General features: G+C 33.9%; 1 protein-coding gene across 4 annotated transcripts in view; it reads right to left on the minus strand.

The window, feature by feature from the left end:
* The window catches only part of ELP4 (elongator acetyltransferase complex subunit 4), a 223,181-nt gene that overhangs the window by 146,056 nt on the left and 60,234 nt on the right, over nucleotides 1-16,891 (minus strand). For all 4 annotated transcript variants that reach the window (XM_070473222.1, XM_070473221.1, XM_070473223.1 and 1 more), the window contains exons 6-7: nucleotides 6,234-6,318; nucleotides 1,498-1,686 (exon numbers count right to left, since the gene is read on the minus strand). In XM_070473222.1, the coding sequence (XP_070329323.1) occupies nucleotides 1,498-1,686; nucleotides 6,234-6,318 (274 nt within the window). The remainder of the gene's footprint in view (nucleotides 1-1,497; nucleotides 1,687-6,233; nucleotides 6,319-16,891) is intronic.

Consider the following 16,891-nt stretch of genomic DNA (forward strand, 5'->3'; position numbering starts at 1 on the left):
AGTTTCTCTGTACTTCAGTTTCCTTATAAGTAAAATGAAGACAACAACAGCATTTACTTAAAAATTCTATAAGAATTGTTAGGTCCTGACCGAAAGTGCTTGCTGGTTACTCTTATTGTTATATTTGCTATGTCTTAGAGAAGTAAAACAAACCTCAACACTTCTCTGCTATAATTTACTCCAAATCAAAGTGTTTTAATATGTTCATTAGAAAAGATTTAGTGATTTCAGTGATTTTGACTTTCACATTCCCTTCATTGTAGCAGATATTTCAGTTATTTCTAGTATCATGTTACAGTTTATATGTATATACACACACATTATAGTGTATATGTGTATACTGTATACACACACACACACACACACACACACACACACACACACACTCACTGTGGAAGTACTTCCAAACTCGCCATGTGAACACTCTTAGGAAAAGAATTTTTTTGAATCGATGAAGAAATCTTACAAAGACCCTTCTTTTCCTGGGGAGATTGGCTTCTCTTTCTGAGAGTGTGGCTTCAGAATAATTTTATATATATATATGTATAATTATATGAATAAGACTGGCCCCTTTCTCACCTCTTGTTCAGATATATATGTGCGTACACATATATATCTGAACAAGAGGCGAGAAAGGGACCAGTCTTATTAAGATCAGCTTCTTTCTTTTCCATTTTTTTTTACTGTGGTAAAATACATACAATGTAAAATTTATCATTTAACCATTTTAAAGTATACAGTTAAGTGGTATTAAATACATTCATAATGTGCTGCCACCACCACCAGCTATCTCCAGAACTCTTTCCATCTTCTAAAACTGAAACTCCATACCCATTTAACAATAAGTCCTCATTGTCTCCCGCCATCAGCTCCTGGCACCCACCATTCTACTTTCTGTCTCCATAATTTTGACCACTCCTTAAGCAGGTCATATAAGTAGATTCACAGTATTTATCTTTCAATGACTGACTTCTTTCACTTAACAAAATGTTCTCAATATTTACTCCTGTTGTAACACACATCAGAATTTCCTTCCTTTTTAGGGTTGAATAATGTCCTGTTGTATGGATATGCCACATTTGCCTATCCAGCTGTCAGTGAATAGTCAGGCTGCTTCTACATTTTAGGTCTTGTGAATAATGCTGCTAAACATAGGTGTAAAATTATCTCAAGATCTATATTTAGATTGGTTTTATGATCAATGAAAAGATATGCAGCAAAATCAACCTCACGTCACAATGATATTAGCAAGTTTACAATAAATCCAAGAAAAATTAAACTTAGTAAAGATGAAATTACCATATACTTACTGTATATTAAAACCATAGATACTAAAGTATTGGATAATCTTAAAAGATACCTTGCTGCTTTGGCATTTTAAGCATCTAAAATCTCTTTTACACAAATGACACATGAAAATAATTTATAAAGCATTTATATACTGCTCTTCAACGATGAACCACAAGTTAGGAGAAAGCAGTTTTGGGAAATTCTTACCTGGATAAGGTGTGTTGGCATTGTAATGATACAGGCTGAAAGAGAGGATCGCAGAAGTCCACGGAGTATATAGAGGAACTTCGTGAGGCTATGACTTGTGTCAGAGTTTTCTGTACAGCAAATATCATCTCCCCACAAAGGTGAACCAAGATTCTGGATTCCTATTCTTAAAATGTTTTTCTGTTTTTTCTAAGGAAAAGTGAGAAAAAGGTAAACACATTAAGTTTTAGTAAACGACAGGGTACCTCTTTTACTTTTATCTGCCAGTTCTAATTTTTATTTAAAACAGATCAGAGAGATAATGTCAACAGATGTAGGAAAAAACTTCATGTAGTATCAATAATAAGGCAATATAAAGGAGATCTTTAAGATTATGATACTGTTAAAAATAGCAGAACTATTTTTTTCTTGTGCTTTTTCCTTTTGGAAAAATTGAGGAGTATCACAGGCCTTAAACTTAATAGTTTCTAAATTTTAACAGTGACTAAGAATTATGTTTGAGGCAATTAAAGTAATACATAACAAATCACAGGTAAGAATAAAGAGAATCTAAACTAGAATGCGTACAAGCCATTCTTAGTATTACAAAATTCTGTCTTACAATAAACTACAGAGTGCTCACTATTTCTCAGATAAATTCTATCATGTTCATTGTCTACTATTCTGTGTGGAAGAAGTTTAAAAATGTATTTTTTGGTGTTTAACATTTTGCACTTGCCTCTATTTTTTCTTCTTGAAGCTACTTTTATGATAATTTGACACTTTTCACAAAGCAGGTGAACATTTATTTAGAACTTGAGCCCATTGACATTAAGGTCATAACAACAGTGAAAGATATTTCTTGGGAAAAGAGCATTGAAAAACCATTAAGTAAAACCTAATTTGAATGTCAATAAATGTTTGCCAGCAGATATGTTTATAACAAATCTTACTATTTGGGTTATTCTAAGCAAACAAATGTTTTGCAAATGCTTTCCTTAGCAATTCAGCAAAATTTCCAGGCAAAGGAAGGAGCTATCAGCAAAACTTGGCACAATGAAATAATTGGAAAATCATTACAATTCTAACAGGAAAAATAAGATTTATTCTCCTAAAGCAAAGATTTGGAACATGCCTTTCTAGACATGATTTCTGATGAAACAAGATCCTAAACGTGCTACTGCTATAAAATGCCATTAATAACATTTATGAAAGTGATTTTCTGTAAATCCAAGGAGGATTTGTTGATAAAAGGAAGTAGGGAAAATGAATAAAACATTGAAATGTTACAAGAGGAAAACCTAAGAAGATAGTAGTTAGTAAGACAGGTAAAATAGAGGCTTTTAAATATGCACTGCACAGCTAAGTGGATGTATGATTTTGGACAAAACACATACATTACTTAGGTCTTAGTTTTCTCATCTCTAAAATAAAAAGGTTAGAACAGAATATTGCTCTATGAGACTATGCATGCCTGTGTGTGTGCTTAGCTGTGTCTGACTCTTTGTGACCCCATGGACTACAGCCTGCCAGCCTCCTCTGTCCTGGGATTTTCCAGACAAAAATACAGGAGTGGGCTGCCATTTCCTCCTCCAGGAGATCTTCCCAACCCAGGGATTGAATCCAAGTGTCTTGTGTCTCCTACACTGGCAGACAGATTCTTTACCACTGAGTGACCAGGGAAGCCCCTATGAGACTATATAATTCCTCAAATAAATAAAGTGATACAACAGCCTATATAAAACTATGAGAATGAAATTTAAAACAGAAGAATTTAGTCTAAGAACATTTGAGAAAAACCTTTTGACTTCAGGGACCTACAGCACAATGACAATATGAAGGCTGTTGGGTCAGTTTCCTTTCCTGCTTGCCTTGAGGGTATGATGACTATGATTGCATAGGTTGTGATCCTCAACAGTCCATAAAAAATGCTTTCTTTGTATTTCTGTACTGAATAAAATAATGTAGTATATGTTAGAAGTATAAATAAATTTCTGATGAGTTCCTGTGAAGTATCTGTGAAATATAACAGGTTATTCATTTTTCTGTATTACTTAGAAACTTGGAATTTAAACCAAATGGCAAGAGTAAGGTTCATATTCTCATCCCCAAATTTGCTATCTCATGATCTATAGTATAAGTTAGATTCTTAAAAGAATGAGCAACCTGGAAGAAAAAATTTCCAAGCAAAATCTAGATATTAGAATGAAATCTGATGGTAAAAGGAGAACAGCATCATATTGTGTACCCTGTCAACATTTCAGAAAGGTCAGCTGTATTTTAACCCACAGTCATGATTACCTACTACTGTTGGATCAGAAAGTTTATACAAGTTTTTAACAAAATTGCTCTCAGGTGCAGAATGAGGACAATCACAGTTTAGTGACTTTGACAGTTACACTGATATACACATATAGGAAGAATGAAAAGATTAAGCCAGAGAATGGATGAGTGATAGATATTTAAGTGAAGTAGGTACATAGCACATTAGAACATAATTGAGCATAATACTTAGCAGAGATAATACATCTATATTTTTAGAAATATGACAGTATTATAAAAACAAAGGCTGAGTTACGAATTTCCTGTGTTATTTGGAACATATAATTCCTTGCTATATCATAAAATAATGGGGCATACTAAGAGGCATAATAAAATTAAAAAAATATACTTTTGCTGACAGCAGAACAATAAATAAATTTATTCCTTAGAGAATATCTAAAATATTTAATCTGGTACTCTAAGTAAAAATCAATGTTCAAGTTTCACTTATTGTATTATTTCTTAGCTATCTGAAAATGAAAAATAAAATTATGACAGCAATTTGTAAATGTTCCCACTCCAAATATCTTTACAGATAAGCTACAATACTTTACTTTTACCATTATTAATTATACAGTAGTATATAATATTCCATTCCTAGTGCCCATTTGTTGACTCCAACTAGTTTATTTGCAAATGTAGTGACAGAGAAAGTAAGATGAAAATATCCTTTTAAAAAGTAGGATTTACTTCAGTGTCAGGATATTATCTTGACTCAGGAATAATATTTTTGAAGTAGTGCCTGATAGATGTATTTTTGTGGCTTTTGGAAGTCATCTAAAGCTTCTGTGACAGATAAACAGTCTTAGTAATTTAGCAAATGATGTAATCCATAATTCAAAAATATACAAATTCATTAACTATATTTTAGTTCCAACAAAATAGGAAATATATTTATAATAACTTATTTGCATATTTAATTAAAATTATTTTTTAGCATTCCTGGTACTCACCATAAAAATGTATTTCTCAACCCTGTTTAATCTTTATGAAAGTTATAGAACCTCTGGTTCAGAGACCCAAACCAGTCTGTTGTCTATTAATGTTCATAAAATAAAATATCATTTATTTAAAATGGTGTTAATTCATATTCAAAGAAACAAGTAAGAAAAGCTTTCCATTCCATTCTAATAATAGCTTACTTTTAAGGGTTCTTTGGATGTGTGTGTGTGTGTACATACCTATACATGTAAGTATGAGGGTATTTATTATTGCCTTTGCTTTTCTTGCATTCTGTAAAATTTCTTGCTCTTAGAAGATGTATCATCCTACAAGAGCAGCAGCTCTGCACAATGTACCACAGGAACTGTTATGACATGCCTGTTTCCATAGTTACCAGAGCGCGTGGGGAGAGGTGTCTGTCACGGACCAATTTACCTCTCCAGACGGGCACTGCCACCAAAGAGAAGACATGGAGCCCATAAATCTTAGCTAGACCAAAAATGGAGCAACAATGACCAAAATAAAAGTGTAGTAAATACCAAGGGCTGTCACAAAAACTGTAACATACAAGAAAGACCATCTATAAATGAATATGTGCCTTACCATACAGATATAAATATTTTTAACCTGCTATTAAGCTGATGATCAAAACAGACTCTAAAAGTATTTCTTTTGCCATGGACAAAGTGTTAAATATAGCAATAAAGCTAAAGAATATTTAAAAATCTATGATACGAATTAAGAGCAAGTGTGGTTAATAATGCCAAAAATAAGACTTCCAGCTTTTTTGTCTTCTTCAACAAAAATAATGGTGCTCTGGAAATAATTCTGCTAAAATAATATAAATGAAATGCAAATCTTTTAGCAGCAATAGCAATTAAAATCACTGAGGAAGAATTGTGAAAGGCATGATATCTAGAAATAAAATTTCCCTCATTTTGTTCAAGTTAAACTAACTGGAACATTTTTAATGGTAGGAATCCAGAGGAAGTTTTTAAAAATAGAGCTACAGAGAAATAGTTAAGATATAAAATATTTTAATGTAGCAAATAAAAAATGCATCTTTTATTCAATGAGACAACTCAGAGCATAATATAATAAATAAAATCTTGAAACTCATAATTCAAAATTAAGGCCTGAGTGACATAACTATAAAACATTAAGATAGAAAAATACAAGTCCCGCAAATTTAACAGTAATTTTCAAGCTATGTTATTTATTAATTCCAGGCACTACAAATACATATTTAAAAGTAATTCACATTGACAATGCATATGAACATTTTCTGTGTATCCACTGAGAACTTAGCAAAAATTCAAAACGCACATTTATAGTCAAACTAAGGCTGCATGTGTTCTGCTTATTTACATCCTCTGTGTTTAGAAACAGCTTGCTCACTGTTGATTATTCTAAGCCCTTCTGGTTCTAGCCCTAGAGAGTTTAAAAACAACATTACATACATGATTATAAAAAGGTTTGAAGTTTCTCAATACCTGGGGATTGGATCCATCAAATCCTTCCTCATAAATAATGTTCTGGATAAACTGGAGCAGCTTCATGTAGCCAGAGGTCAAAGAACTGTTGATAAGAAGCGGTTCAAATACATACATGGGCTTATTACACAGCAAATACAAACTGTAAGCTACAACATTAAATAATTAATTAAAAAACACACATTTATGAGATTATACTTAAATATCAGATAAGCCAAAATAATATAAATAATTCTAAAATTAAAAGTCAATACATGCATGGAATAAGTTGCACTGCCCTATATTAACTAACTCAATACTCTTGACATCATGGGAAGATAAAAATCTGTGGAGACTGAGATGACTTGATTTTATGTCAGGCTTAGTTACTACCAAGAAAATTAACGATTTAATGAAGCAACCTAAAAGATGAAGCCACTATAGCTTTTCAGGAGTAATCATGGATAATTAACACATAGTTAATAAACTGCTATGCCAAGTATACCTGAATCAACATCCTGATCACCTGAGCTTATCTTCCATCAAAGTTTTAATATTCTTAGAACAAAATTGCAAAAATAATACTAATTCAAAAACAATTTTTTAAGACAAATGAAGACAAGTGGATATAAACTCCACTTTTGTTTGTAAAAAGATGACAAAAAATATATAAATTTAAGAGGATAAACTATTTCCTATATGAATATTAGCATTAGTGTTACTATTTCAAAATATTTTACAAGTGCTATGAAACATTAAAAAAATTATTAAGAGTTAAGAAAATCTGCTTAAATACTAACTGAATTTAAGATTCTTCATGATGGACAACTTGTGTGCCAAGTCTGAACATAAAATGAGACGATGATGAAATTCTGGAACACTGCAATTTCATAGAAACTGAAGTGCCTAATACTGTAGAAGCTGTGGGTGATCTTAAAAATACAAAAGCATATGCTTTACTGTGATCTTAAGTAAAGTGATCATATAGGTAGAAGTGCCTGCCATAGGAAAGAAGAAAATATAATTTGAAGCATTCAGGTAACATTAAAGAATATTCTTAAGAAGCTAGGAAATGCAGCAAACCACTTAAATAAATGTGCACAAAATTTAATGATAAGTGGTTTAGCAAAAATATATGCACATCTTTGTAAACATTTTATTGAATAGTCAAATCCAGTCTAAAAGTACATCTCTAATAACAACAACAAAAGGAAACCAAGAGAAGAGAATGGTGTTCTGTGCAAGACAAGTACTACTCCAATCGAAGCATTTGGCAATACAATTATTTCTCATATACTTATTTCTCCATTTTCAATGAAAATACAATGGATTACATGAAGGAGATATTTTTCTACTTTTCCTGAGTGAGGAAATGTGTCTATAAATAATCATATTCCACAAGGACAACGACGTGACTATTTTGCATCTTAACACATATTTGTCCTGGCGAGTCCAACTTTCAGAACACAGTGTTTTTGTTTGAACACAACAGATTCAATTTCTATCTGGGTCAATTAGCTTCAGCAGCTACAATCTGCTCCAAGATTTTATTATGAAATGAATTCCAGCCAACCATTTGATGGAAGTCACTATGGGTTAAAGGAGGGTGGATCAAAAACATATCCAGTGTAGCCTAATCCACCAATAATGAATCTACCTACGACCATTATTATTTCATATATTCAAAAAGTTTCTCAAGTATTTTTCCTTCTGCCATAAGTTGTTAGATAATAAAATCTGCCTCAAGTATTTGGTAGTAAATTTGGTGTCTAAAGGCCCATTACTAAATACCACATACATAAATTACTTTTTTAGTTTTATTTGCTACCATTTATCCATTTCATCTTTTCACAGCTTGATAACTATAGTATATCTAAGATCCTCTTCAATGGTATGGGGACAGTGGTTCTTCTGGTATGAGAACAAAAACAAGACATAAAGCCAAATATGCCTTAGTCTTTTTTCTTATTTCACACTGACATACATAATCCAATCACTAACAGTGATTAGATTATAATAACATAAATTTCTCCAAACTTGTAAGATTTCTAGGAAAATAAACACTTTGATGAATGGGAAAAAAATCAATACATTTAGCTATATTAAGAATATTCATTTTTAGATACCTGGGATTAGAACTTTTAAAACTTAACTAGTTTATATAATATTAACATTAAAATACTAAGTATTGTTAATCTTCATATTGACAATTCCTTGTCAACAGTATTTTATGGTAAGATTTTTTTACTGAAAATGAATATCTTGTGTCATCCAAATTTTTTTTATTAAACCTCTTTAATTTTGAGGATGTTGCCTTTTTATTTGTTCAGCAGTCTAGTAACTCATAAAACAGGAGTTGTCAAGAAGTAAATACAGTTACAAATATGACCCTGGCTTCCTTATTAATGTTTTCAAACATTTAACAAGATAGGTTATCATGGTGTGTACAACATATCCCACTGGCAGCACATTTCAAATCATGTATATTATTTTGCCTGATTTTCATAATTTTTGATAACTTTCATAGTAAAATTATCTATCATGAAATTCTACGTCTTTAAAACTATACTGCTGCTGCTGTTAAGTTGCTTCAGTTGTGTCTGACTCTGTGCGACCTCATAGATGGCAGCCCACCAGGCTCCCCGTCCTATAACAGTACAAAAATATTAAAAATTAGAATTTTAACTTTACCTTTAAAATATTGGGCATTTAAATTTTTCTTTAGTTAAAAAATTGTCCAGGTGCATTATGTATCTGCTATTACCATGCTGTCTGATATGAATTTCTTTATACTAATATACAAATATGGACAAAAGGGGTCCAATTACCCAGTGTAAACCTATATGCTGATGCCCAAGTTAACATCTTTAAAAAGTTTATAAAAAACATGAGACTTTCATGCCTTATCAATGTCCCTCCTCCCCCAATTTTCAGCAATAGGTCCAATGGATATTTGCATCAGAGAACTGTAATTTATATCAACAAATGGCATGAGTTTTCCTGTGAAAGGTAATTTTGTCATTTAATCTCAGCGAAAAAGATAAAAAACACTACTGTAAAAAAAAATCAGATGTATATCTAGAAAATAAATCTGGTAATCAGATAATAAATAATAGATAATTACCTTGCACCTTCTCAAACAATGAACAAAGGAATACTACAGAGGTCTTAATGTGATGAAAGAATAAATGTACCAACAACAAAAAAGCTTAGGTAACAGGAGATAAGATTTTATCTGTGAAAAAACATTACAAAAATAAAATCAGTATATGTGAAATTAACTAGTTGATAAATGAAAAGCTAACTCTTAGATAATAAATATATCAACTGGCAAAGTATCTGGCACATTAAATACTGAAAAACCTTTTGCATCACTGTCACAACATTTGATCATTATGGTAGCTTTGTGAGGTAAATACAACCATTAACTCCATTTTATGGTTGAGAAAATTAAGACCCATTAGAGACTAAGTAATCTGACCATGGTTGTACAACAATTAAGTAACAGAAGTGGCACCTAAAATTCAAGTTTTCTAAAACTTCAAATTCTTTTGGTTAAACTAGAGTGAGGTCCAGATTCAATGAAAAGTCTCTGGGTGCAAATACACAAATGTGGCTCAGATGAGGTTTGAACATGGCTCAATTCAACACAGTCAAAGTATTCAGGTATATGGTCAAATATATGGGTGTGCCTACTCAGTCATGTCTGCCTTCTTGTGACCCCATGGACTAGAGCATGCCAGGCTCCATGGGATTCATCAGGCAAGAATACTGGAATGGGTTGCGATTTCCTTCTCCAGGGGATCTTCCGACCCAGGGATCCAGCCCATATCTCCTGTGGCTCCTGCAATGGCAGGCAGATTCTTTACCACTGAGCCACCTGTCATAGGAAGGTATTTTTCTTTTAGTTGCATTGGTGAGAACTTCACCAATAGATAGGCCTTGTATTAACTCGATGTATGGTTTATAAAGAAAATTCAATATTGAAAAGCACAGATTCACAAATACAGAAACTAGGTACCAGTATAGCACAGTGGAGAGTGTGCTCAAGATCTGGGTTCCAGTTCTATCTGTACCAGCAACTGTAGCAAATATGTGATTTGAGGCAAATTCTTTAATTTTTCTGTTCTGAACTTTGAAATTTTCTCATCTGCAAACCAAAGGAGCATACTAGATAATCTCTGTGGTCCATTCTGACTTAAAATTATGATTCAAGAATTAATTTTCCTTTCTATTTTAAGAATGACTTTTCTCATTAAAATGATTCAGTGTTAGCTTTTTAAAAGTAAGAACTTCTTATGCATTTAAATATCGATGTTAACTACTTCTTAGGAAGAGGAACTAATAACTATCAGTTATGATTGACTTAAAGTAAAGATGAAGCATTTTTGATATTATGCAAATCACTGAGAAATTACAATTTGTATTACAAAAGATCTATTTACACATATATTTCAGGTATTCATCTATGACAAAGGGTGAGACATACCTGTAAGGCTGTAGGCACAATATCAAATGTTTCAACTAACTGTGTAAAATAGTTTGCTGAGTTAAAGTTATATTAGCATACAATTTGCATGTGGCTATAAAGACTGTGAAGTCTATTCACAAGTAATTTTCAAGTTAAAAATTCCATTATTATTACATTGAAGGATGTCATTTATTGATTTTTCTTTTCTGATGCTTTTCACCTAAGGACATTGAGTTTGATTCTCTTGACCATGGATACTCAATTAAGAGAACATAAAGGGACCAGGAATGTGTTCAGGGCACAAAGGTGGGCTGTGGCCAGCACAGACCTCTGGACCACAGCTGGGAAAGCACTAAGATCACGAAGATAGAAGAACTGTATGCATCTTGAAGCAATCCACTGACTGACAGGGACACTGTTGAGAATGCTTATGATCTTTCATGAAAAATAATTCAGTTCAATTACTCTGATTTCCATCAATTACTGATGTAAAAAAGTCATGAGATTATCTCCTACTACCCATCTTTAATGCTGTCATCTCTCCAACTTTGTGTCATTACTCATCTTTCAAACACCCTGGCGTTTCAGTTTGTTGACCTCCTCTCCTTCAACAATCTTGTCTCCATTCAACCTACAATACCCATTTCCATGGTCATACCTTAGATCTCGTCATCATCAATAACAGCTATCCTTGTATAATCTCAGTCCATACACTCTCCTCCCTAAAACCATCACTTTCTGTCTTTTCACTCAGAGTATCATTTAACTAGAAGAGTAGTTTTGCTGAGAAAGTGAGAAAAAGCAAGAGAAGGGCAAGGAAGTGAAGACTGAAGCTGCCCATGGATCAAGATGGTTCATTAGCTGAAAGAGTGTATCAAGGCAGGTGAGAGACGGTACCAACAGTACAGTGGTCTCAGTCAAGTCAAATGCTCGCATGGGGCTCCTGCATAGTTTACTTATTTTATACATAGCAGTGTGTACTTTTTAATCCCCTATCCTTATCCTGCCCCTTCTCCCTTCCCCTCCCAACTAGGAACCACTAGTTTGTTCTCTGTATCTGTGAGTCTGTTGCTGCTTTATTTATTCATTTTTTTTTTTAGATTCCATGCATAAGTGATAACATAGTATTTGTCTTTCTCTGACTTATTTCACTAAGCATAATACTCTCCAGGTCCATCCAGGATGCTGCAAATGGCAAAAGTTCATTTTTCAATGAGTAAGTAATACTTCATTGTATATGTATATCACATCTTCTTTATCTACGCATCTGTTAATGGACACTTAGCTTGCTTTCATATCTTGGTTACTGGAAATAATCCCACTATGTAGATTGGATGCATGTATCTTTTTGTATACATGTATCTTAACAAGTGTTTTCACTTGTTAAGTCTTTTTAATAGTACATCTTTTAATAAGTTACTTTCAGGAGTGAGCTAAGTAATGTGGAAGGCACAATGAACATGACCACTATTCTTCTTTGGGACTATATATAAGGAGAAATTAAACTCCAAATGTGTTTTTCTCAAAGGAAAGAATGGGATAGGGAAAAGACAGCTGATTGTCCAGATTGAAAAATCGGCTGAAGCAGTTCTATTTTTTTCCCAAGAAGAAATAATTTTATTGATTCCTATAAATGGTATGATGGCAACAATGATAACGTACACTCTCAGTTTTGACATACTTTCCTAGAATTGTTTTACCAATGCACACTGTACAATTAACATGAGTGACATTTGTTTCTCCACACTATCTTTAACACACGCATTATCATTTTAAATATTTAATAGCTGAAAAAATGGTATCTCTTTGGTTTTTGCTTATGTTTCTTTGATTACTAGTTAACCTTATTAGCTATTTCTGTAACTTTTTTGAGAAAAGCCTCTTGATTTCTTCTGCCCATTTTGTATTAGGGCACTCAACTTGTTCTTACTATTTTAAAAATGGTTTTAATTTACTAAATCTAAGTATATATACATCTATATACACATATATTTGTACTTTTAAAAATTCTGAAACAATCTCAAATTTATAGAAAAGTTGTATACTTAAAACAAAAATCTTTATTCTCTGTTTCACTAGAGAATAAGTTGCTGACATGATGACCCATTACTTCTTAATAATTTGGGGTATGATTCCTACAAACAAAAACATTCCCCTATATAACAATAATATAGCCATCTGACTTAGGATGTTGATATAATTAGGAAATGGATACTACCATCAAAATCTTCAGATTCCATTCAAGTTTTGCCACGTGTGCTAGTATCATCCTTCATTGCAAAAGGATTGAATTCAGAATCACGGGTTACATTCAAATTGTTTGCTATTTCCCCATTCCAAGATTTTAAGACACTCTCTTTAATTTTCTTCTATTACTTTTATAATTTAATTTATTGTATTTAAATCTTTAACTCTTCGGAAATATAATTTGAGGTGAGATATAAAGATTTCATTATATTATCCCCAAAGGGTTAGACTTTATATACTTATTTGAAATCCCTTTCCTTTATGAAAAAAATGTTTTCATCATAAAAATTCAAACATATAAAACATAGAAAGGATAGAAAAAAAAAAAACCCCAAAATTCACCACTCAAAGGCAAACAATGTTAACAAAATGATCAACGTTCTTTCAGATACTGCTCTATATCAATCCCTCTTTCTTTACTGAGAAAAATTACTGTGGGATGTTAGGAAGCATGCTGATAAAAATGTTTGAGTATGAAGAGTATTTTACCAATAAACAAACATAAGCAGAGTTATTATAACCACTTATTTAATTCTGGCATTTCACTCATAGCCTTTCCAATGCTGATGTACATATATTGAATCTCACAGTGTAAGACGAGGATTTAGCTTCCAGTCTTTCATGAGTTTTTTCGACCAAATATTACTAAGTGTATTTAAGAACCTAAATTAATGTGTACTCAATTTCTGTTAGAAAAGAATTTCAGAAAAGCTATATAAAATTTTGTGTAAACAGGATTGCTGTTGCTGTTTAGTCTCTAGGCCGCGTCTGACTCTTTGCAACCCTACGGACTATAGCCCATCAGGCTTCTCTGGCCATGGGATTTTCCAGGCAAGAATACTGGAGTGGGCTGCAGTCCTTCTCCAGGGGATCTTCCTGACCCAGGTATCGAACCCATGTCTCTTTCATTGGCAGGCAGAGTCTCTACCATCAAGCCACCTGGGAAGCCCTATATATGCCCTATGGGAAGTCCAGGGAATATAGAAGCTGCTTCTATCTATCCTTCATGAATAAATTTTTAAAAGCATGGTATGGCAGCTGCCTATCTCTCTGAACTCATCTTCCTGTAACACTTGCTATCACTCACTCTATTTCAACAACTAGGCCTTTCAGGTACTTGAAAGCACCAATCACTTTCCTTTCCTAGTACACCTGCTGTTGCCTATGCCAAGAACACTTCTTGGCTTAGTGCTCTCTGTAAGACCACTTTTTTCTTCTTACGATTTTTTTCAAGTCTCATGTTCAGGTCTTCAGAAAGGCCTCATCCCTAACACAATACAAAGCGCATTCCCCTCCTCAATGTATGGAGAGTGTTCTTTGTCTTTATACTACTTATCACAATTCATAATGAGATCTTTACCTGTTGACTTGTTTCTTTTCAGCTGTGCCCCATGGCATGTGAGATCTGAGTTCCCCGACCAGTGACTGATCCGCGCCCCCTGTGCTGGAACTGTGGCCTTAATCACTGGACCGCCAGTGAAGTCCCTTCTTGTTTTATTAATTCTTTTTTTAATTGTACTTTCTTATTCTAAAAAAAATTTTTTTTTAAATTGTGCTTTCTTAAGCTATAAATGGTCAAGGATAACAGTTTACTACAATAAACCTAGAGCTTAACATGATTCTAGGTTCATAAAAGGTACTCAGGACCATACAAGGTATTCACTTCAGAGAAGGTGTTCAATAAATATTGTTAGATATATGCTTATGCTTACTTACATCTGTAAAAGGCACAATCCTAGTTCTCATGTCTAAAAGCATTCTTGATATTCCCTTTACTCTTTCCACAACCACAGTGATATCAAAGAGATCAGAGAGGCAGCAAGGAACCAAATTAGGTAAGAACATGTAGACCTTATGGATCTCTATTTGCATATAGGTTTTTTTATTCTGAGTGAGATGGGATGTCATTAAAGGCTTGAGCCACAGCAGTGATAAGTGCTGACTAATGCTGTAAAACTGTACTGTCTAATAAGACAGTACTTGTCACACATGGAATGCAAAGTCAAGTGGGCCTTAGGAAGCATCATTATGAACAAAGCTAGTGGAGGTGATGGAATTTCAGTTGAGCTATTTCAAATCCTAAAAGGTGATGCTGTGAAAGTGCTGCACTCAATATGCCAGCAAATTTGGCTCAGCAGTCGCCACAGGGCTGTAAAAGGTCAGTTTTCATTCCAATCCCAAAGAAAGGCAAAGCCAAAGAATGTTCAAACTACAGCACAACTGCACTCATCTCACACGCTAGTAAAGTAATGCTCAAAATTCTTTAAGCCAGGGTTCAAAAGTACATGAACCGTGAACTTCCAGACGTTCGAGCTGGATTTAGAAAAGGCAGAGAAACCAGAGAACAAATTGCCAACATCTGTTGGATCATCAAAAAAGCCAGAGAGTTCCAGAAAAACATCTACTTTTGCTTTATTGACTACGCCAAAGCCTTTGACTCTGTGGATCACAACAAACTGTGGAAAATTCTTTAAGAGATGGGGATACCAGACCACCTGACCTGCCTCCTGAGAAATCTGTAGGCAGTCAAGAAGCAACAGTTAGAACTGGACATGGAACAACAGACTGGTTCCAAATTGGGAAGGGTGTACGTCAAGGCTCTATATTGTCACCCTGCTTATTTAACTTATATGCAGAATACATCATGAGAAATGCTGGACTGGATGAAACACAAGCTAGAATCAAGATTGCCAAGAGAAATATCAATAACCTCAGATATGCAGATGACACCACCCTTATGGCAGAAAGTGAAGAGGAACTAAAGAGCCTCTTAATGAAAGTGAAAGAGGAGAGTGAAAAAGTTGGCTTAAAATTCAACATTCAGAAAACTAAGATCATGCCATCTGGTCCCATTAATTCATGGCATATAGATTGGGAAACAATGAAAACAGTGAGAGACTTTAATTTTCTGGGCTCCAAAATCACTGCAGATGGTGACTGCAGCCATGAAATTAAAAGGTGCTTGCTCCTTGGAAGGAAAGTTATGACCAACCTAGACAGCATATTTAAAAGCAAAGACATTACTTTGCCAGCAAAGGTCCATCCAGTCAAAGCTATGTTTTCTCCAGTAGTCATGTATGGATGTGAGAGTTGGACTATAAAGAAAACTGAGTGCCGAAGAATTGATGCTTTTAAACTGTGGTGTTGGAGAAGACTCTTGAGAGTCCCTTGGACAGCAAAGAGATCCAGCCAGTCCATCCTAAAGGAAATCAGTCCTGAATATTCTTTGGAAGGACTGATGCTGAAGCTGAAACTCCAATACTTTGGCCACCTGATGAGACAAATTGACTCATTAGAAAAGATCCTGATGCTGGGAAAGATTGAAGGCGGGAGGAGAAGGGGATGACAGAGGATGAGATGGTTGGATGGCATCACTGACTCAATGAACATGAGTTTGAGTAAACTCCAAGAGTTGGTGATGTATAGGGAAGGCTGGCGTGCTGCAGTCCATAGGTTGCAAAGAGTTGGACATAACTGAGCAACTGAACTGAACTGAACTGAAGTCACACATAGCTACTTACACTTAAATTAATAAAATAAAACAAAAATTTCAGTGTCATATTGAAAAACTCATTATTAGTTGCATGTGGCTTGTGGCTGCTATTTTGGACAGTACAGGCATAGAAAATTTCCATCCTTGAAGAAAGTGCTATTGGACAGTGCTATGTAAAAAAGTTTATGAGGGCTGCTTTGGACAAAAATAGGAGCCACCAAAAAGCAGGGAGCAGGATTAATTAGGAGTCTATGCCAAGAGTCCTGGCAAGAAATATGGGTGACTTAGGTTTAGCATGGTGGAGGTAAGGGATGCAAGAAGTGATCAGGATCTGGATATACTGAACATACAGTTGACAGGATTTACTGATAGACTGAATATAGGGAGTGAGACAGAGAAAGGAGACAAGGGTCAACAATTGTTTTATTGAAGGAAGACCAGAAATATGAAAGAAAATACATAAAATAC

This window comes from Odocoileus virginianus, chromosome 10 (genome assembly GCF_023699985.2).
Source record: "Odocoileus virginianus isolate 20LAN1187 ecotype Illinois chromosome 10, Ovbor_1.2, whole genome shotgun sequence".
Classification (NCBI taxonomy): Eukaryota; Metazoa; Chordata; class Mammalia; order Artiodactyla; family Cervidae; genus Odocoileus; species Odocoileus virginianus.